The sequence below is a fragment of the Microcebus murinus genome, chromosome 25 (assembly GCF_040939455.1).
Source record: "Microcebus murinus isolate Inina chromosome 25, M.murinus_Inina_mat1.0, whole genome shotgun sequence".
NCBI classification, from domain to species: Eukaryota; Metazoa; Chordata; class Mammalia; order Primates; family Cheirogaleidae; genus Microcebus; species Microcebus murinus.
Window position 1 is genome coordinate 10,403,991 of NC_134128.1, and position 23,948 is coordinate 10,427,938.

General features: G+C 35.2%; 1 protein-coding gene across 1 annotated transcript in view; it reads right to left on the reverse strand.

Annotated features, from left to right (window-relative positions):
• Positions 1–737: 737 nt before the first annotated feature.
• The window catches only part of MALRD1 (MAM and LDL receptor class A domain containing 1), a 491,205-nt gene continuing 467,994 nt past the window's right edge, over positions 738–23,948 (reverse strand). Inside the window, exons 38-39 of the mRNA XM_075997515.1 lie at positions 3,115–3,190; positions 738–896 (exon numbers count right to left, since the gene is read on the reverse strand). Of these exons, the coding sequence (XP_075853630.1) occupies positions 816–896; positions 3,115–3,190 (157 nt within the window). The 3' untranslated portion in view covers positions 738–815. The remainder of the gene's footprint in view (positions 897–3,114; positions 3,191–23,948) is intronic.

Here is a 23,948-nt window from a genome sequence, read left to right on the forward strand (position 1 = left end):
TATAAAAGTGTTAAATTTTTACTTCAAAAAGGTAAGAATAGGCTGATAACATCACTTATTTTTACAAAATGCAGAATTTATTTTTTTTATTTTTTTTTTAGAGAAAGGGTCTTGTTCTGTCCTTGAGGTTAGAGTGCAGTGGCACCACCGTAACTCACTATCCCCTTGAACCCTAGACTTAAGTAATCCTCCCACCTCAGCCTCTCCAGTAGCTGGGACTACGGGCATGCACCACCATACCCAGCTAAATTTTTAAAACTTTTTTTTAAGAGAGGGGGCTTACTATGTTGCCCAGGCTGCTCTGAAACTCCTCACCTCAAACAATCCTCTCACCTCATCCTCCCAAAGTGTTGGGATTACAGTCATGAACCACCATGTCTCACCAGAAATAATTTTTACTTACGATTATGTATACTAGTATTACTATGATTTGTCCATTCCTATTAGTTAGTATGTCAGTTCTCTTTTGTTTCTAAGCTGTATAACACAAAGCATTTTAAAACTTCTTTATATTCAGGATCAGAAACAACGTGATTCACATTTTACTAAATAACCATGATAAAAATCAAAGGAAAACAAGAAACTTGATTAAGTGAAAGCTTTATTAAAATATTCTGATATACAATGAAGATAAGGTACTGATTCTGATTCCATGAAAACATTCACTGTATTCAGTAAGAAAATTTATTCATAAATGTTATAATTACACTAGCATTTTGAATTTTTTTTTTACTATTGTGTAAGATGTGTTTCTTTCAGATTTCAGAGACTGGAATAAACTATACATATTTTGATCATTTTTTATCTTGGTGCTGCTATTTGAGATGATGAGACATGGTCTCCAGGCTTCTTGATGTTGTGCCATATAACGGATTTGAGAAGGAGTGGACAGAACTCTGAAGAAGAAAACCACATTTGAAAGGTTAGGATTTTAGGTATTAAAAATAAGGAATTTCTTTAAATACCACACAGAATGCAGCAAACTTCTAATGGATTTCCACTGAAGTAATAACTAGAGCATCTGTGGCTCTTCCCTCCAGCACCTGTAGTCCACACTGCTTGAACTGCTGACACAGGCCTAGACTCAGGGTGTCCCTGGGTCTTCTGGCCATAGGCACCACTGCCTCATCCTCACCTATGGTGGGAAGGGGAAACACGGTGGCCAGTATTTTGACTACCTCCTTCTCTGGTGCTGGTTTCACTAAGTCTGCTATATTGAATATAGTTATGTTAAACAAAACAAAAACAACAACAAAAATTTTAAATGGCTTTAAGTTGGTAGAATTATAGTTTACAGAGTACATTAGAAATCTAAAATGTGGGATGTTCTATAGGACAAATAAGCTGGTTTCTTCAACAAATAATTTGTAAGAAAAAAATAAGAGAAAATGGAACTTAGAGATGAAAAGAGATTTAAGAGATCGTAGAGATGTCTCTACAATTTGGATGCATATACTTTCTAAGGGTCCTGATTTTAAAAATATAGTAACAACAGTAACAAAAAACCTGATACAAAACCTGATACAAAAAGTTATTTATGAGACAATTGGGGTAGGTTGAACACTGAATATATGATGGTATAATATATGATGGTATAAAGAAAATATTGGTATGTTTAGGTTTGATACTATGGTCATATTTTTTTTTAATCCTCATCCCTTAATGATGAATCTTTCCAATTGAAATTAAATGATATCTGGATAGGTTGAAGAAATGGGTTGCAGTAGAAGTAAAACAAGAATGACCATGGCTTCTTGAAGCTGGCTGATAGGTACATGACAGTTCATTACTCTAATCTCTCAATTTCTGTACTAGAATATGACAGTTTTCTCTAAGAGTCTTTAAAATAGTACTTTAGATAAGTCTATTTTTCTGCTATGATGTCAGGGAAAGTAGACCTAGTTAATTAATCAAAGTTATTTGTTTCTGAAACAATAAAAATAAAAATAGCAACAAAGGTCAGGAGATGTGATAGGATTTCTTCTCCAGCCATTCATAATGTAGGAAAAGGAATGTTAAGGATGAATAATTTTTCTTTTATCAGAATAGAAAATAAATAAAATTCACTTCCAAGGTTCTCTAGAGTCATCAATTGCACCACCAAATACATACACAGCACAAATCATTTGAAGTATGTTGAAAAGTGGATCTTTGATAGAAACCTCTTCCTGATGTGTGTCATGACTAAACTTACTTCACATCCAAATGAATTATCATACTACCTACTTAAGAAAGGAATGAGATGTTGGTCAAAGGGTACGAAGTTTCAGTTATGCAGAATGAATAAGTTCTGGAGATCTAACATGCAGTACCTTATTATAGTTAATACTACTGTGTTTTATACTCAAAATTTGCTAAAAGAGTAGATCTTAAATGTTCTCACCATACACACAAAAAGGTAACTATGTGAGGTGATGGATATGTTAAATAGCTTGATTGTGGCAATCACTTCACAATGCATATCAAAACAATATACCCCTTAAATATATGTACAATTTTCATTTGCCAAGTTTACCTCAAAAAAGACTTAAACAATAAAAAAAAAAGTTTTTAAAAGGATGAGAAGGCTTTGCCTTGCCATTTTTCTCTCCTTTTTATTATACTAATAAAGACTAGCCCCAAAATGGCCAAAGAAGAAGTAATAAATCTTAATTTATTTTTTCTTCCTCTAAGTTATCAGTTAATGGCCCTGACTACACATCCTAAATATAAAGTGAACACAGAACTCTATCCTTCCTTTGTTTTTGAGAATAAAATATGAAGAACACTCAATGAATCCTTACTGTGAGTAGCTGACTAATACTCTGCGGGTTAAACTGATAGTTTCCAGATTTGTCAGCTCTCTTTGACTATGAACAGTGACCATAAAGCCATTTAACAGTGAACTGACTTTATAAGCAGATTAAAACTGTCCTGAAATGGAAAATTCTCATGGCACATTTGTAGAGATTGAAACTCCTCTCTACCCACAATTGAAATAACTCCACTAAAACATTTCTTTTAGTCAAGATGTAAAAACATGTCCAAACAACACTGGGTAGTTTGTGTGTGTGTGTTTTATGTGTGTGTGTTTATACATTTGTGTGGAACAATACAGCTACCATTGCCACTCACCTCTGTTTTCTCTGGGTCACTCCAATTCCCGTAGATGGGATTGACAAATGAACAGTTACCACTTCCTTCAGTTTTCCTTAAAGCACACATGGCCACCAAAAAAAAAAAAAAAAAAAAAAAAAAGATAAGTATTTAAATATACTATGGTACATTTTCAGGTTACTGTCTGGTAGAAACCTTTGAGACACATTTTCTAGCCAACATACTTGTTTTTATGAATGTATCACCATAAGGGTTTCTTTTCTTTTCTTTCTTTCTTTTTTTTTTTTTTTTTGTGGGATACCAACGCAACCACATTCTTGAAAGCAAATGTAACTTGAACTCTGGATAGTTAGATTAAAAATGAAAACCTCAGACATAAAAGTGATGGCAAAAGTTAACCTTAATATTGATTTCTTAAAATACTACTCAAATAATACAAATGTTCCAACATTAGAAAGAACAATATTAAAAGTATGAAGCAGAACTGGTTATAAAGACAGGCCATCTTGATGTTTTTTACACCACACCCTGAAGGCCATTTTCCATGACACTATCTGTCATAAAGATCTGTGGCACATGAGTCACAGTCTTCAACATTTTCATCAGAAAATTTATATGTAATGTTTTGAAGAGTTCTTTATGTTATTGTTTCCCTTCATGAAAATCATAAAGAGATATGTCCTTGGTAATCTCACATGTCAGACTATATCTACATACTTCCTATCATTAACTGGACTCTCAAATGATTATTTTCTTTTTAAACTTTAATTACTTAATAATCAATAGACTTTTTAGAAGACAAACAGCCCTAGAACACTTGGTGACAACTAATGGAATAAAAACTGTTCATTTTTCTTCAGCAAACAAACAATATAGCCAATAAATACACCTTATTAAAGACATAAAGGATTCCATACATGTATGTGTGTGTGTATGATGTATGAATAATTTTGTCTAATCAGGGTATAATGGCAATGTTTGTCAGCAATATACCCCTAAATCCTAAAAGAAAAGGCAGTAAAAAGGAAGCTCTTACTGATTTGCATTCTGAAAAGAAACTGCCAGAGGGATAACCTCCTACTGTCATTTACCAAACCACATGGTCCTTTTCTAGGAAGTAAGAGCATTAGTGAGCATAACAGTCTAATCTGGCTTAAAATTACATTTGGCTGGGAACACACTCTCCCTACGGATTCAGTGTCTTCTAAGCTTCCTGATCTCCATTATTTTTAAGCAATTGGCTTCAATATGCAATAGATTAAATATTTCATCCTCATTGAGGCTACATTTGGGGTATTGATGAATTGGGCCACATGAAGCTATTCTGTGGGTTATTATCTGAAAAAAGTCATAGATACACCCTTAAATGAATCAATAAGCATCTGTTAATTCCTTAACCACTAGCTGAATACTTAAGAGTTGTTCCAATCATTTGAATAAGTTGTGTTTGACTCTTTGCCTTCATTAATTCCAAGACAAAATAGTCTATCTTAAGTCCTCAATAAGCTCACTATATAGTAATAAGCTCACTATATAGTATGGTAATATGCTCACTATATAGTATGGTTAGGGCATGAGCTCTGGGAAGGTTGTTCTAAAAGTTGAGACTTAATAGGGAATAGGGAGTGAAGGGCAGTTTTGAAATGAGCCGAAATGCCAAAACAGGGGCTGATACAGGAAAGATTGAACATGAAAGTAAAGACTATCAAAACAAAACAGAAATTAGGAGCTAGGTAAAGACATGAAAGCCACAGACACCAAGAGCTCAGAAAAATTAATAGGGGCTGAAATCAGGCATGAAATCAGGAAGCAAGAGGAATGCAAAACCATAGGGCTAGACAGGACAGATGGTCCAAAATCTGAGCAGACAACCAGGAACTGGAGGGACCAGCTTGGCAGTCAGTCGGATGGAAGTGAGGCACAAACAATACAAATGATCTTATATGAGGCATTTATTTTTGGCTATAAACTGCTGGGCCCCCAGATGAGCCAGACCAAGATTGGCAGGCAGAAGTCAGGTAAATCGGTAAAATTTCCAGACCTGTTTATCCTGTTATTGAAGCTACTTTTCTTCTGAAAGGATTTTATTTCATAAATAATTTTCTACTAAAATGAAAGAAAAAAGCATTTGAAGGTGTCTGGCATGCAAGAATTTGGTAACTACACGCCCAAGAAAGTGGCGCTGCTAAAGAAATAAAAAAAATAAAAAAAAGAATTGGGTAACTACAAAGAAGGAATATGATATTTAAGGGTAAAGACAAAAAGTTGTAATAAAAAAAGGGAAGAGTTATAGCATGAGTATTGGAATGTGAGCAAGGTAAATCCTTCCTACTTCAAAATTCATTTATTAGCAGTTTCAAACTAATTCTGTTTTTCCCACATCAGAGGTATGTCTTCCATTCCAATAATCCCTGGATTGTTAGATTTAATACTTAATGTCTTTCTTGCTTATAAGGTAAAATATCACATACCACCCATGGATACTTCCATTAAGGAAATTTCTAGTGTTATTCAGTACATTTACTATTTCAAATTCTAGAATACAATTTTCCATCTTCATCCATTATATAAGTTCAGTATTAAAATATAGGCAATACTTAAAATGATGGATCCTTAGGGGAGGGAAACAAAATGTTCATTTGGTTATGAAGTGCTTTGCCAGTTCTAACACTGAATGGTGCAATACTTAAGTCTGCATTAAGTTAAAAATTGAAACGTTTAACATATTGTATCTGTCAATAGGCAGACAGCTCTCTAAGAGTTGGGATTCTAAAGAATATAATCACCTGTATGAATAGGCAAAAAATTGACTTAGAAATTCTGAGTAGAGGGAAGGAAGTTCCATGGATCACATGTTTTTCCTCCCATAATTTATCATTCAGTCACTTAAATTATTATTAATTTCCTTCTTCATCCAATATGTGCAGACACTGTACAAGGTGGCATTCTGAATGTGCTACAAGAAACATATGTCAGTGCAAGACTAAAGATAATTCTGACAGGAATTTCCAATTTTAATTTAGTGAGCATACGTATACCTCTAAAGGAATTCACTTTATGGCTTATTAACTGACAAAATTGTTTTAGTGTTGATAAAAACAGAGATGTTTATAGTAATGAGCCTGAAATTATTATAAATGGGAAAAGAAGTAAAACAAAAAGAGTAAAACAAAAACCCATCCATGTTACATCCAGTAAATATGACTTTGAGGTGAATGTTTATTTTATATTACTTAACAGCCTTATCAAGATATAATTCACATACCATACAATTACACATTTAAAGTACACAATTTAATAGTTTTTGGTAATAATTTTATTCATTTTTAATTAATTTAAAAAAGTGTGGTAAAATATATATTATATAAAATTTGCCATTTTAATCATTTTTAAGTATACAATCCCGTGCCACTAACTACATTCACAATGTTGTGCTACCATCATCACTATCTATTTCCAAATTGTTTTCATCCCTCCTAACTGAAACTCCATAGCCATTAAGCATTAACCTCCCATTCCCCTCTCCAACCAACTCCTGCTATCCTCAAGTCTACTTTCTGTTTCTATAAATTTGCCCATTTTAGGTATGTCATGTAAGTGGAATCATACAATATTTGTGCTTTTGTGTCTGCCTTATTTCACTTAGCATAATGTTTTCAAGGTTCATCCTATTGTAGCATGTATCAGAACTTCAATTCTTCTTATTGATGAATAATATTCCATTGTATGTATATGCCAGGTTTTATCTATTCATCTGTTGATGGAAACTTGGGTTATTTCCATCTTTTGGCTATTGCGAGTAATGCTACCTGAATATTGGTGTGTACATATCTATTTAAGTCTCTGTTTCAATTCCTTTGGGTACATACCTAGGAGCAGAATGGCTGTAACATATGATAATTCTATTTTAACTTTCTGAGGGACTGTTTTTCATAGTGCTGCACTAACATTCTCACTAACAGTGTATGAGGTTTCCTATTTCTTCACACCCTCACCAATACTTGTTATTTTCAGTTTTTTAATTATTCTTCTTATTGCCAACCTTGTAGGTATTAAGTAGTATCTAATTGTGGTTTTAATTTGCATTTCCCTAATGACTGATGATGCTGAGAATGTTTTTATATGTTTATTGATTATTCATAATCTTCTTTGAAGAATGTCTATTCAAGTCCTTTGCCCATTTTGAAATTGGATTGTTTGTCTTTTTGTTAAGTTGTAGGAGTTTTTTTGTATTCTGGATATGAAACTCTTATACATGATTTCAAATATTTTCTCTTATTTTGTAGGTTGCCTTTTCACTTTCTTCATAATGTCTTTTGATGCACAAAAGCTTTGATTTTGATAACGTCTGATTTATTTATTTTGTTGTTGTTGTTTGTGCTTTTGATTTCACATTTTAAAAAGACTCCATTTCCAAAGCGAAGGTCATGAAGATTTACCATTATGTGTTCTTTGAAATGTTTTATGGTTTTAGCTATTAGATTTAGGTCTCCGATCCACTTTGAGTTAATATTTGTGTATGGTGCAAGATAGGGTTTCAACTGCATTCTTTTGTATGCCAAAATCCAGTTGTCCCAACACCATCTTCTGAAGAGACTATTCTTTCTCCACTGAATAGACTTGGCATCCTTGTCAAACATCAAGTGGTCACAGATGTATGGGTTGATATCTGGACTATCAATTCTATTCCATTGATCTATATGTCTATTCTTATGCCAATACTGCACTGTTTTGTTTACTAGTGCTGTGGTATGTATTGAAATTGGGAGGTTTGAGTTCTCCAACTTTATCTTTTTTCAAGACTGTTTTGTCTATTTTGTGCCTTGAAATTCCATAAGAATTTGAGGATTAATTTTCCATTTTTGCAAAAAAGGCTGTTGGAATTTTGGTAAAGATAGCTTTGAATCTGTAGATTGCTCTGGTTAGTATTGACATTTTGACAATAATATCTTCCTTTCCATGAATTCAGGATGTCTTTCCATTTAGTTAGGTCTCATTTAATTTCTTTCAGTAATGTTTTGCAACTTTATGTGTACAAATATTTCACCTCCCTGGTTAAATTTATTCCTAGGTATTTCATTCTTTTAAATGCTATTGTCAATGGAATTGCTTTCCAAATTTCCTTTTCTGATAATTCACTGCTGGTGTGTAGAAGCCCAGCTAGATTTCCAAATGTTAATCTTGTATCTTACAACTTCATTGAATTAGTTTATTAGCTCTAGTAACTTTCTTGTGGATTCTTTGAAATTTTGTATGTACAAAATCATATCATTTGTGAATAGAAAATTTTTAATTCTTTCTTTCTAATCTGAATGTCTTTTCTTTTTCTTGTCTAATTCCTTTGGTAAAGGTTTAATTCTGATAAACATTTATCCCTAATTTAATAGAGCTATAAAACTTTTCCTAATATAAAACTAAATTCTAATGCTAGGGTACGGGGAAAATTATTATGGCAATGTGTGGACAGTTTTAGAGTGGATGTGATTACTACTTAAAGTGAACATCAATACACCAGGTAACAGAATAAATCATTATCTAGGTTAAAAGGAAACAAAGGTGTGGCAGTGAGCCTCACTGTCAATCTGTATGTTGAAGTATCTAGGACAGAGTAACAAGACAATGTTCCTGCTGATAGGCCTCTACTTCAAATTTAACATCTTTTTACACAATTGTAAGCTTATGAATTAATATTTTTAACCCACATTTATAATTTGTCTTACAGAATGTTTCCTATTTTTATTTATTGATTTTTATTTTTTTCCCTAGAAAAATATTTATTTATTTTTTCTTGATCTTGTAATATTTTTTATTTTAGCGTATTATGGGGGTACAAGTGTTAAGGTTACATATATTGCCCATGCCCCCCCTCCCCTAATTGATTGTCATTTTTAATAATCAATGGGTGATTTAATTTATTTTTCTTAACAACAGGTGTTTTTCTCTAATTTACTAGTAAGTTATTTTGTGTGTCTAAGAAGCTCTTCAGGCTACTTGGTCAAATCCACCAAACCCCCAATAATACCCACTCCTATCTCGTGGGAGTAAAGCTATTACAATATGTTCATATTTAAAAGTAGCCTTAGAGGCCGGGCGCTGTGGCTCACGCCTGTAATCCTAGCTCTTGGGAGGCCGAGGTGGGCGGATTGCTCAAGGTCAGGAGTTCAAAAAACCAGCCTGAGCAAGAGCAAGACCCCGTCTCTACTATAAACAGAAAGAAATTAATTGGCCAACTGATATATATATATAAAAAATTAGCCGGGCATAGTGGCACATGCCTGTAGTCCCAGCTACTCGGGAGGCTGAGGCAGAAGGATCACTCGAGCCCAGGAGTTTGAGGTTGCTGTGAGCTAGGCTGACGCCACGGCACTCACTCTAGCCTGGACAACAAAGTGAGACTCTGTCTCAAAAAAAAAAAAGTAGCCTTAGAAAGTGCTCAGAGAAAAAGGAGGTCAAAACTTTTAGTAAAATTTTTTTCAGTAAAAGAGAATACCATTTGAGAGGGTCATGGATGGAAATTCTTGTTACATATAAGTGGATTGTGTCATAAAACTTTAGTGTAAAAACCTGTCTACTCTAAAGTATGGAGAACCATACTTTCTGAGATTAGGATACTCATAATGCAGCTATTAAAGTGATGTGAAGGGATCAACATTATAATTTATCTGTCAAAAGATATTTGCTGTGCATATGTGTGCAGAGGAATTTTCTCTCATGCTTCCACTAATGCACTGATTTCTAAATATTGTTTCTGAGATACCAGACAATATCCTAATATCCAAGACATAATTGTCACGAGTTAAATACCTAAAGGGAACTGATGCTTTAAAATGTAGTCCACTCTTTAAGATGCTTTAAAATGTAGTCCACTCTTTAAGATGGTGGAATGATAGAATGTTGTTTATGTTATTTATCATTTTTTATATTTATTTATTAAAAGTAATCCAGCCTTTCTAGGGTGTATATTATGTCCTAAACACTGCACTAGGGCCTGGACTAACAAAGTTGATCAATATATGGCTCCTAGCTGTAGAACTTCTTTTTAGATGGTGGCAGCTGCTAGCTTCTGTCTTCTAGATGAAATGACGTTTCTAAAGTGCCTGCCACAAATAGATGCCCACCAATATTTGGGTGCTATTCTCTTTACCCTCTTTTTTTTAATTCTTTCACCCTTTTATCATTTACATCTTCTTTTAAGCTTCCTACTTCTTTCTCATTAACCCAAAGTTTGGGATCAATGAAAGGACATTGGGATAAAGAAAAAGAAGAAGGAGGTGTCAAAATTAGTAATAATAATCACTATATTACTTTTAAGTTTTTTAAAAATAAATTTATCAATTTAGAGCTGGAAAGGGCCGTGGCAATTATCTTGTCTTTATATTTTTTTAGTTTTTTTTATTTATTTCAGCACATTTATCTTTTGTTTTGTTTTGTTTTGTTTTTGTTTTTATTTTTGTTTTTTTGAGACAAAGTCTCTCGCTTTGTTGCCCAGGCTAGAGTGAGTGCTGAGGCATCAGCCCAGCTCACAGCAACCTCAAACTCCTGGGCTCAAGCAATCATCCTGCCTCAGCCTCCCAAGTAGCTGGGACTACAGGCGTATGCCACCACGCCCGGCTAATTTTTTTTTCTATATGTATCAGTTGGCCAATTAATTTCTTTCTATTTATAGTAGAGATAGGGTCTCGCTCTTGCTCAGGCTGGTTTCAAACTCCTGACCTAAAGCAATCCTCCCACCTCGGCCTCCCAGGGTGCTAGGATTACAAGGGTGAGCCACTGCACTGGCCCGTGTTTATCTTTTGTACAGATGGGGCAACTGAAATTCTTTCCCCATTAGACTATAAGTCCTCCAGGGGATAAGGAACTTATCTGGTTTCTTCATCTCTCTATCATAGCACCTAGTGCAGTGCCAGGAATACAGCAGCAGTCAAATGAATGTTTGTAGAAAGAATAGCTTAATAATTGCCTATAGTCTGAAGGCTTAACGATGGAATTAAGTTCACTAGCCACTCTCTACTCTATCCTCTCGTCCCCTGCCTCTACAATATATTTCATGAGCCCCCGGAGAGGAAAGACAATTCATTTTTCACTGTTGTTCTAATAGAGCCACATTTGTACTTAGCTTCCTGTTCCACTTAGCCCAGGACTTTAAGTGGCCAGGAGCCAACCTTTGTTCTCTGGTTCCTTCCATTTTTTTGCTAACTGGTTAAGTGGCAGCCCAGAAGAGTAGGTTGGGATTGGAGTAGGTTGGAGTAGATTTGGTGGGGCCTTTGTATCTCTTTCTATTACATGGGAACTGAAAAAGCCATGTAACTGGAGAAAAATCAGTTTGATACTAATCACTCATTTCACAATATTTTGAAAACAAAGACTTGTGTTTCTCATATGTAACCCTTAAAAATAAAGGGTATGGAACATTTTTGTGTAAAATCAGGGTCCTTCTCAAGTGAATTTTCAGGCTATGAAGTATTTGATTTGTTATTATGGGGGAAAGATGTTTTCTAACCATGAAAGTGCTTGTAGCATTGATGAGTCTAAATTATGAAATACAGTCATTTCACTGGTGGAAAAAAATTCATTTATTCTGGAGTCATTCCTATTCCATTAAATTTTGTTTAGCCTGATTAATGGTGAATCTGGGGTGTCCCAGAGAGATAAATCTCAATTCCATACTCCCTATTTCCACCTCTGTCATTTTAAACTGTTCAATTAGGTTTTCCCAAATGTTTCTAGTCTTAAGATTTAAGGGGTATGAAGGTTTTACCAATGTGTTAATATTTTAGGTAAAAACAAAATATAATACAAAATCCTCATAAAAATAAAATATTTCTACATTTCTACTTTTACTCACATTAATATTTATTTTTAATGCTCATTAAGCATATTTATCTCTGCCAAGATCTTTTTAGAAATGTTTATTTGTTTCCTAACCAGACTACTACTTTTTTTCTCCTGTCTCATCCTCAAAATCAATGAGTAATGTTCCTTTTTTTTTCCTCCCTGGTTTTACAACCTAGAGAAATGGGAGTTTTTTTGTTTGTGTGTGTGTTTACTTGTTGATTTTTAACTTGTGGTGATAGTAAGAGTTGATGCATTGTATTTCTTATATAACTGTCAGTGCCAAATGATTCACATGTATCATCTTTCTTTTCTCAAAACCTTAGACAAGTTTTATTTTACACCTGGTCTCTGATCATTTACAGTACAAATTTTAGCCTCTTTGAATAGACTGTTTTTACTTAAAGTAATCACAAATTTTAAAGGTTAGACATTATTTTGTCCTTTTTGTAATAAAGATATATTTATGGCACTTTGTAAAAAAATAATAAGCACAATGAAAGAAGCTAAAACAAATAATATGTAGGGAAGAAGCTGGAGAAAGGATATCTGAGAACAGGAAAACAGAACTGAGCCAGAGGTAACAAAATGGACAGTACATGAAATGGGTATTGACCACATCTGTATATTTATTAGAGGTAGGATACTACTTTGACTTTAATATTCTAGAATTCAAATTTAAGCAGGAAAATCAATCACACACAGGTATATTTTCAAAAGCAAACAAATAAGTCAAGTGCTTAGAAGCACATCTTCTCTAACTCAAAAGATAAAACATTTATTGCATAGATCCTGTTACTTTAGTGTAACAAAGTAACAGTACCTGACAACATTATTGTAGGAAAACTAGCAATGGGTTTCACCAGGTTACTTCAATTAATACCTTTCAAACTGTCAGGCTGTAACTATGCCCACATGTGCTTCAGTAAAAGCTCTCCAGGAGAAGGTGTTGGCAAGAAGGGAGGGGAAATATAATGGAGACCTTGAAGTACAACTGTGCTTTAGAGAATTTGATTTGGGGTACATTTTCATATGCTCATGCTTATCATAAAAAAGTCAACACCAAGCTTATAATTTATGGTGCATAACTACAGTGTGACACATTAGATAAGATAAAAGAATCTATAGGTGTAATAAAATTGCATATCATAAGGTACCATAAGAAAGAACAAATTGAGTCTATGAAATCAACCTATTCTCACCAGTATATACTCCCATCAAATATCATGTTTTCTGCCTACTGCTAAAAGACAAGCAAAAAGAAGAAATCACGAGGAAAAAAAATGGAAATAGTCAGCTATATAATGGCCTCCACCACTGGCAAGATGACTTTGTTTGTTTGTTTAAGAAATAAAACAAACAATCTGGGGGAAAAGTAAAGAATGAAAACCAGCCAATTTGAAAAGCAAGAATAAATTAGAGGGAAATATTTATGAGCTCACATTTTCATCTCCAAATCCTTAAGAAACAAACTGAACCAAATGTTTGGGTGAAAAAGTTCAGAAAGAATTGGGTTTGCAAACACAACTAGAAATGCCACAAAAGGAAAAGGAAAAGATTAATCATCAAGGGTCACAAAACCAAACAGTTGGGATACCAAATTTTGCTAAACTCATTCACATGATACAGCAGCTGCTGTATTTTTTTTTCCCCACTCTTCAGGCAGGAAAAAAAATATGTTGACCACAAAACTTGTCACTGTTTAAGCATTCTTGCTGTGGCAGAGCACTTTAACAGGAACATGCCCAGGAATATGGATGCAATTAGTATGAATAAAGCTGACCCGGGTTTCTGTAACTTAACCTTAAGGAAAACCCATGCTGCCAAGGGGAGCTCAGTCTTCACTCTGCTTCTCAAGTGCAATGTTAGCAAATTCACAACCACCTAATGCAAACCAGATGTGGAGTATAAGAGTCCCTTTGGAGGTATATTTGATAGCACACTTTGAAAATATTTCTTGACCTAGTAAAATTACTAAGAGTCAATCTTTAGGAAATAGGAAGACAAAGATTTGTATAAAAAGAGGTTCACCAAAAACTATTGATAATAAAAAATTAGATATTAATATAACCTCCATGTCTAATAATAGGAGAATGCTTAAATGATGGTGCATGTACTTGAGACAGCAATACAGAGCCCTTTCAAGTAATGCTAGAATATTTAGTGGCATAGGGCACTGTTTCTCAACGGGTGGTCTGTGAACCGCTGGAGGTCCTAAGACCCTTTGTGAGGTTCTACAAATTCAAAATTATTTTCATATTAATACTAAGACACATGGGTAAAAGGCTTCAAAGTTCAAGCTAGATCAATGAATTTTTATTATAATAGACCTTTTCACTGGGTTGACATTTGCACTGATGGTGCAAATACATGGAAGAGAAAACCACTGAAGTCTTAGCACTGATTAAGGACAGGGTACCCAATTGTACACTGTATTCTTCACCCTGTGCACTTCCAGTGAACTTTTTACAAAGTCAGTTACAATTCAAAACAACTTTGATAAAGCAGCAAAAATTATTAATATTAATTCTCAACTTTTCAGTACAAATCATTTTAATATTCTGCAATGCAGACATATATATATATATATATATATATATAGCATTTCATGGGATATTGAAGCATATGTTGTCTTGTGAAAAAGCACACTAAACTAACCACACTTTTTCCAGGAAAAAAACACTGAAAGAAAAACTATGGTTATTCAGACTAGGGCATTTGGCAGACATTTTCATAAAATTAAATGAAGCAAGTCTCTTACATCAAAGAAAATACCTGATAGTATCTATTGCTGATGAGAAAATTTGAGTTTAAAAACAAAAATTAGATTTTTGAAAAACTACTGTGTCCCACCGTGAGCATGACAGCTTCCCAATGCTTTAAAGACTTGACTGATGAGATTTTTTTGTTGAGATGTGTCAACACTTAACAAATTGCATACATATCCAATTTATTTAGGAAACATTACTGGAGCCCTGACTATATACCTTATACTCCACTACAGAGCTACTCAGGATGTGGTTTATGTACGGTTTTGGTCTTATCTGGTTATTGTTCTATAATGAAATAAGTATGAAAATTGAGAATAAATATTAGAAAAATCCATAGCAGTTTGACATAGTAATGTTATGTCTGTGGATGCTAAGAATAAGAAATTTGGGCTAGTATTTTGTGTCTGTGCAAAATTTTTCTAATTTTTCATTTTTCTAATAATTCTTTTTTATTCTATTTCACAAAAGCATTGATACATCATAGATTGGAAACAAAAACAAAAACAGAGCTGGTCCTTCACTACACATAATTTGAGTGCTTCTGTTCTACTAACAGGAGGTGTCTGAATATGAGTAAATACACATATTTACGTGGGGGACCTCTAGTTTTCATTCAATAAGATTTTGCTAGCTAGATCTTCTGAAAATATTCTTTTCTCTTCCTTTCTCCTTATGAATGTGACACCTCAAGCCCTACAGTTGGAGAGGATCAGGTACTTTATAATTTTCTTTGATCAGAATGAAGTATTTTTCCATGTAAATTGCTCTATGTGAAAACTCACTCTAATTCCCCTTTTGAATTCTTTTAGGCACTTAAATCTGTTTGAAAACTAATTCAATGTTGAAGTTAATTATCAGCCTTTGTGATTTCCTTTAGCAATTGCCTAGCTACTTCCTTCTTTCTAAATCTTTTTTTTTTTTTTTTATTTTATTTTTTTTTTTTGACAGCAGCCTGTATCTGTATCTAAATCTTTTTAGACAATTTAAACTTAACAACCCTATGTAAGAACCTGTCTAGAAAAATGGTCTTATTTCATCATGACTCCTGAATTATCTAAAAGTTCCTTTAAGTACATCCCATTTTGGATTTACTAATACAATTAGTTAAAACTCTTCTGAATCTATGAATAATTTCTGCTTATAAGACTCAATAGAAAAATTGAAAAAAGCCATAAAATTACATTTTCTTGCAGTTATTTTAAAAGAACCTACTTAAAAACCAGAAATTATAGGCACACATGGACACAATTAGCATTTTATATAGATTTCTGAATGCCATTCTGTTTTCTTGGTATGCTCTTCTTCTCTGTTTCTCTGTTTCTATGGATTTCAATCCATGAGTCCAGATTTGGACCTACTAATCCTTTCTCTACCTCCCTACCATATTATCTTTATCTCCAAAGCAAAGACTGCCTCTCCTTTTCCAGCACTTTTTATGAAGTGACTGTATATGTTTGATAAATACTTATTGCAGTATTGAGATTGTTTGCTTTACTATATAAACCCTCCACTAGAGTATAAACTATTACTTATTTTTATATTCCCAATGCATAACACAGTGACTAGCACATAATAGGTGCTTAATAAATGTTTGCCAACAAACACATAAATGAATTGGTAAGAGTTTCTGATTTATGTGTTTCTTCTTTTTTTCAAAGATGAAAATAAACTGGTCTTTGAAGGGCTTTGATTCATTAGTGAGCTTGAAATTCCAACACAGTAAACAGATTGTGCAAGTTGTAGGAGTGTCCCCTAAGGATGCTTTCAAGGAGAAATAATGTGACAGAAGATTTGAAAGCCAAAAAGAGGCTATCAGGAGGATAAAAAAGCAGTTATTAAAAAAAAAAATTAAGGACTGATTTTCATCCCACTCCATTCTCTTCCCTTTAGTAACATTATTGATTCTCTAGTCAAAGGTACTGAATATATTTGCTATATACCATAGTAAAACTATGTAACTTACTAATAATAAAACACCTCAGTTATTTTTACTGCTTTCCTGTCTTTCTTCATTTACACAGGTTACCTTTTTCAAGAAGCACGTCTGATTGTCATGTAACACATTATCTACTCTGATTGCTTGAATACAAGGAAAAAATACAGCCAGGAAATGTCAAGGACGGAAATGCTGTCTTCTTGCTATGTAAGATTTACAGAGAACAGAAGGAAAATGTTGAAAAATACTTCAACTCCTGCTCCAGGAACTATCCCTGCCAAACAGAGAGGTATCAGTGACATAATAATGGTGAAATGGCTGTCGTCAGACCAAATAATTACAACATGGGGCTGTTACATAGTAAAGTGGTTTTCACATAATTTATACATATTTTATTTCTTAGACTGTTTGGAGTTTGTGTCCAATGATAATGGATTTAGAGCAACTTGGCATACTTAGCAACAACAACACACAGACATGTATACACACTAACGGAGCTTGCATTATTCAAGACTTATGTTCCTGACACACTGCATAAAAACTGATTTTGTATGGTCAAATAACATCTTAAATGATCAAGGATTTGATTGAAGAAATATGAAATATATAGTCAAAATATGAAATCATTTTGAAATTCATGTAAAATTTCTAATTTTGTTCCATTAATAAATATGACTATTACTTTTTTGACATAGGTTCAACATATACTCATTTGCAAATAGTCTAAAAAAATAGAACCAGAGTAACAATAACCTTGTAAATAAGATTGGTAATTATGTTGCCAAATGCCAGGCACTGCTTTTCAGAAACTTCAATGCAGAATCTGTCACATGTATGGATATTAACATAAAATAGTACAGAGGAAGGACAATATTGGACAGACTGAGCTTAGTCCCTCTTTCAACAAAATTCAACTTCCTGTTTTCCTGAAATGCTCAGGTTTTTTATACTCAGTTCCTTTCATAGATTATGAATATTTAATCTCGTAGGTTTTTAGCACTCTCTCCTGTCCTTCATTAATACTCCAGGATTTAAGCTTCTGTATGATAGACTGATTTTATAGCTCAGCACTGATCCCAATAATGACTCTGCCAAGGATCATACAGGTAGACATCACTTATATTCCTTTAGATTTCTTTTTGGCTTCCACAGAATGGAAAAACCAGTCAAGTTTGAAGAAAACTCCTCAAGAGTACCCAACAATGATATCCCAACTTTTAGAGTCATTCATAAGGAAGCTTATATAAATAAATTCTTGGGCATTAAGGCCAATTAAAGTATTGATTTTATAATATAAAATGTTTATTTGGGGCCAGGCATGATGCTCATACCTGTAATCCCAGCATTTTGGGAGGCTGAGGCAGGAGGATCCCTTAAAGCCAGGAGTTTGAGACCAGCCTAGGCACATAGCAAGACCCCCATCTCTAAAATAATTAAGACAATTTAGCCAGGTGTGGTGGTACACACCAGTAGTCCCAACTACTGGGGAGGCTGAGGCAGGAGGATTGCTCAAGCCCAGGAGTTTGAGGTTGCAGTGAGCTATGATGATGCCACTGCACTCTAGCCTGGGTAACAGAGTAAGACTCTATCTTTAAAAAATAAATAAATAAAATAAAAAAATAGGATGTTTATTTGTGCTCCAACATCCTATTATGGAGAGGTAGAGAAATTAGGTTTAACAGATATATACTGAGATTAATTCCTATCTGCTATTTGTTGAGCTTGGGCACATAAATATGAATAGGACAAGGATCCTGCCATCAGGATGCTCACAATCTGTTTTGGGAGACACCCAACTGAAAGGCAATGTGATGAGTGAAAACAAGCTTGAGAACTAAGTGCTTTGGAAGCTCAGGGATATGAGTAATTACTTCTTCCCAGGGCGATCTAGGAAGAGTAACAGGGGACACCACTTTTGAACTTAGCCTTTGTGAAAGCCTTCCCTTTGTATGTTTTATTTTTATGGTAAAGAAGAAGCCCAGCAGCTCTGGACATTTGTTTTATCCCCCTTCAGGTAATAAGTCCTCCTTGTTCACTATGAGTCTGAAAGAGGGAGTTGGTATCACTCATTCTATGTCTAAATATATTCAGCCTAAAGAGCCTGAATTCCAAGACTTTGATGTCTGCAAATCTGCAGGTCCCAGTCTCCTGACTTTATATCTGCCATCCATGTTATCTACAAAATGCCCATCATGTGTTAGGCAAGTTGCAAGACAAAGTTGTCCCCGCTTCCCAGAAATTTATCAGTAAATAGAATTACAACAACTGAGTCCTAGACACTGTTGTTTTTAACCATCAGTAAGTTGTGTGATCAAGATTGTCATACAGATAGATTTGCCAAGGGTCTCATCTCATTTTAAATTGTAAGTTAGGCACCTTTTTATTTTTTAAAATGAGCATTAACTCTTTCAGGGAATTGTAATGCAAAGGCAAAAGTAGGGCACTACTCAGACAAATTAAAGGCACCCTCATAGCTGAAAGGCAAGATGCAGAGATACGTCAACCTAGGCAATACTTAGGTCCCAAAAGAACTAAGCTCAATGTTCTATTTAAATCATGAAATTTTTGCGAACTAGGGAAGAACTTTAACATAATTTATTATTTTCCATTTTGTAGTAGGTTTAACATTGCTTATATGAAAGATTGGCTTAAGCAACACATATATTATAATTTTATAGTTGTATTTCATATTAAAGGTAAAATAGAAAAAATTATAAATGACACAGCAAACCCATAATTTCATAAATATTTTTTTATTAGGAGATGGTTAAGCAAAAAAAAAAAAAGCCAGTTAAAAAAAATAAAAAAAATAATATGTAGGCATGTCCTAAATTGTGGGGGTAGCCTATAAATCAGTGGTCCCCAATCTTTTTGGTACCAGGGACTGGTTTCACAGAAGACAATTTTTTCATGGACCAGGGGGTGGGGGAGTGGTTTGATTCAAGTGCATTATATTTATTGTGCAGCCAAACCTCTCTGCTAACGATAATCTGTATTTGCAGCTGCTCCCCAGCGCTAGCATCACTGCCTCAGCTCCATCTCAGATCATCAGGCATCATTCTCATAAGGAGGATGGAACCTAAATCCCTTGCATGAGCAGTTTACAGTAGGGTTCACGCTCCTATGAGAATCTAACCCTGCTACTGATCTGACAGGAGGCAGAGTTTATGTGGTGATACCAGTGATAGGGAGCGGCTGTCAATACAGAGGAAGCTTCTCTCGCCTTCCTCTCACCTCCTGCTATGCGACTCGTCCCTAATAGGCCACAGACTGGTACTGGTGTGCAGCCTGAGGCTTGGGGACTGCAGCTATAAATGACAGAAGTTTGGGGAAAATTGATTTAGTCCAACTTTCTCATTTAACACATAAGAAAATGTAGAATATAAAAATAATTTATTTTCCTATTGCCCAAATCAGTTTTCTTCCCAAGTTTTTGGATCTCAGTTAATGACATTATTAACCATGCAGTCACCTAAGTAGAACACCCTGGAATCATCCTGGACACTTGCTTTTTTCTCACTTACTATTAATAAGTTAAGTCGATCACCACAGCTCAGGTTCAAGTCCTTATCACCTCTCATCTAAGCCTCTTCAACAGGCTTATGTCCTTAAGACTGTAAATCTCCTCCTCAATCTTTTCTAATCTATCCTCATGCTCTGCATTCTTCCCTTAAACATAGACATGATCTTGTCATTCTTCTACTTCAAATACTTGCCTGGTTTGTATCAGTTATGGCCCTAGCAGGAACTAGCTGACACACTCAAATTGGAAAATTCAAGGAGTGTTTGATAAAGTGGCAATTTACAAAGATATGGCTAGAATATAGAGAAACTGCAAGGGAAGTGCAGTATACTGGGCCAAGACCATCAGGCCTATAACCACCTTAAGCCAGAAAGGGGAAGAAGATAAAAAGGTTATTGGAAGCAGGATGTTATAGGTTCAGAAAAAAAAAAATAACCCGAAAGGAAGGCCTTGGAAGCAGCCTCAGAAGCAAAAATGTCTCTCTGACCTTCTCCTGCCCCTGTGTCTTTTAGTCCCATTCTCCTGAGGCTAACCCCAGAAATTAGAAACCCTCTTCCCCAAGGCAGTTCATAGGAACAAAAACTCCTTTTCTCCAAACCCAGCCATAACAGCTAAAAATATTACTCTAACTTTCTCTTCACTTTTCTGTGCAAACACTGGCCATAACAAAATTATCTACCTTGTTTGATTGTAGACCATAAGACCCCCGCATTGCAGAGAGGGTCCTGCTCCTTACCCAGAAGGGAGGATGCTGCACAGAGAAGCCAAGAAGAATCTAAACATACAGGCCTTGCTGGGTGTCCCCACTCAGTCTATTGGCATTAGATCATATCTTTTTTGTCCAATCATATTTCTACATGGCTGTCCATTCTTTATTGAACATAAGCATAAAAACAGACAACTTCCCCTCTATCTTTGGTCTTAATTCTGAAGACATGTTAAATACATTTGTATGTCTTTTCTCCAATCAATCTGCCTTTTGTCAGTTGGTTTTTCAGTGAAATTTCAGAGGCCAGATGGGAATTTTCGCTTGGCCTCTACAAGGAGAAGGCAGCAGTAGGGTCTGCCTGTGTGGGGTCTACTGGTAGACCTGTCCCTTTAAGTAGAAGCTGAATTAGGCTGCCAAGGAGCATCCAGGGTTATGAGTACCCAGTTCTTCCCCTCTCTCCTCTCTCAAGGTGCTTCACTTTGGCCAAACGTAATGTAAAGTCAGATGACAAAGGAACCCGTTAATGAAATCCATAAAGCTCATCTTCTAGATCCAATAGCTATCCTTTTCCATCCTGTTTGGTGGAGAATGCATGGAGGGTAGGTCTGGGAGGACAGATAGAAGACAGCACTTGGCTCTTTCTCTCTCTCTCTCTCTTTTTAAATATATTTAAATCTCTTTAGTTAACACCCAAAGCCCTTAACAACCTCTCTACAACATACTTTTCTAAGTCTAACTTACTTGTTTCCCTTCCCATACTCCATAGCTATGTGCAGTATTTTTGAAGCCAAGAGTTGCCACCTTTTCTTTCATTTCTTGAGTCCCCTCTCCTCATCTCCTCCAGGTTTCTTCATCCTTCACCTGTCAATACAAATGCCATTTCCTCTTTATGGCTCTCTTAATGCATCCATCTGAAGGGCTGCTTCCTCAGAATGTGTCACCTTCAAGTAATATATCAAGGCCGGCCCTGCATACCTCTCATTTCACTCTGAAGAAGGAGCTCTAACTTCATGAAATCTCTGGGCAAAGAGTAGGGAGTAGAATGTTTTATGAGAGGAGTAAAAAACATGCCTGGCTTGGAAAAAGTGCTCTCTTTCCTTTGAGGCCTCTCTTGCGGGTTCCCCTCACCCACCATTGCAGAGCAAGAAAACAAGGGTGGAAAAAATTAAGAAAAAAATCAGGGAGTAGGCTGTGTAAGCTTCTCTTAAAAATAGAAAAGAAGGAAAAAAGGAAGGGGGGAGAGGAGGACCAGGAGGAAGGAGAGGAGGAGGAATCACCTTGGTGACCTAACTATGTTTTTAAGGATAAGATTTCGAAATCTTGTTCTCAATTTTCTTTTTCTTGCTGAAAGTTAACATTTAGCAGGATTGTCAGAACATAGCCAATATTTGCACAGGGGACTGGGGTTTGGGATTTAGGTTCATGGATCTCAAACTGTGAAAACAGCTGCTGTACCTCTTGTGGGAGAATGCACACGTGGCCGTGTGGAGAGAGCAAAGGTTTTGCAAGCATCATGAGGCGACCCTGGTTGCCGTGCTAGCGTGATTCCAGCTTGCTAAGGATAAGTATTCATTTCTGGCACTAGGGCAGGCTCACTAGTGACACTAGCTGCAAAAACAGCTGTGTGCCTTGAGGCATAAAGTAAGCAAGGTTTTGTTTTTTGCTAAGGATAAAAGTTCATTGCTGGACCCAGGTTTGGTCTATTTAGGGATGTCAAACTTGAATAGCAGCTAAACTTCTGCCTTCAAAGATCCACATTATCATACAAAGAGCTTTCAGTGAGAAAAGGTCTGGTAGAGAGAATATAATATTATAGGAATAGATAACTTTATTTGGGAGCTAGGGCCACTTGTTCAAGGATCTCAAACAATTATCTGTACCTCCCATCAGGATATAAGCTGCTAGTCCAGGATTTGGGATCCTAATCTCCTCTCTTTCTTTTATTATCAGAAACATTAATATAAACAAACATCATTCTCCTGATCATTCCTTTCTTCTGTTTTACCCCCATGGTAATTTTGTTTACATTTTTATCATTGCATCCATCAGAGTCAAACCTATACTATAATTGACTATGAACTAGAAAGCAGGATTTTTATTGGATATATCTTTGTACCCTCTCAAGACTAGCACAAAGGAACTCTTAATAAATATTTGTGCAAGTAGAATTATGAAACTTGCTCAAGATCACATTCACATCTTTTATTATAATTTCCTACTTAATAATCTTTCTACTGTTGCATACACTGGGATGAACTGAATGTTTGTGTCCCCACCCCTCAGATTGATATGTGGAAGCCCAGATTCTTAAAGTGATGGTATTAGGAGGTGAAGTAATTAGGCTCACATGAGGTATGAGGGAAGAACCACCAGGGTAGGATTAGTGCCCATATAAGAAGAGGAAGAAACACTAGATCTTCCACTTTCTGCCATGTGAGGACACAGTGAGAGGGTAGCCAACTGCAAGCCAGAAAGAGGGTCCTCACTAGGAACTGAATCTGCCGGCACCTCGATCTTGGACTTCTCAGCCTCTAGAACTTTGAGAAATAAATGTCTGTTGTTTCCACAACCCAGACTGTGGGATTTTGTTGTAGGAGCCTGTGCTGACTTAACAATCCTATGAAATTATTTAGAAAATGTTCCTGTCTAAACTTTTCAAATACTTGTTCATGCAGAAATACCTTATTTCTCAATGTAGCTAAATAAAATATGTATCTTATCTTTAACTTTTATTAGTGTGTTTACTAAATGAGTACAATGCTTCAAGAATATGTGCCCCAATGCAGGGTAATAAATTGTTATTTATTGCAAATTTTTTTTCTCCATGCAAAGATGATACTGTTTAAAATAGAAAAGCAATGAGTATAATCTAGCTGCAGTTAAGGTAAGAATAAATGGCTCACTTTTTTATTTTTACCCTTTAATCTCGATTTATGGATATAGATTTGATGGTCAAATCTACTTTCTCTTACTACAAACAACTCTTGAAGGCTGCCATATTTGTTGCTTCTTCTAAAGAGCCCAAAATAAGAATCAGGTGCATTTCAGACCACAAGGACAGGTGTAGCTGATAGTTTCCAG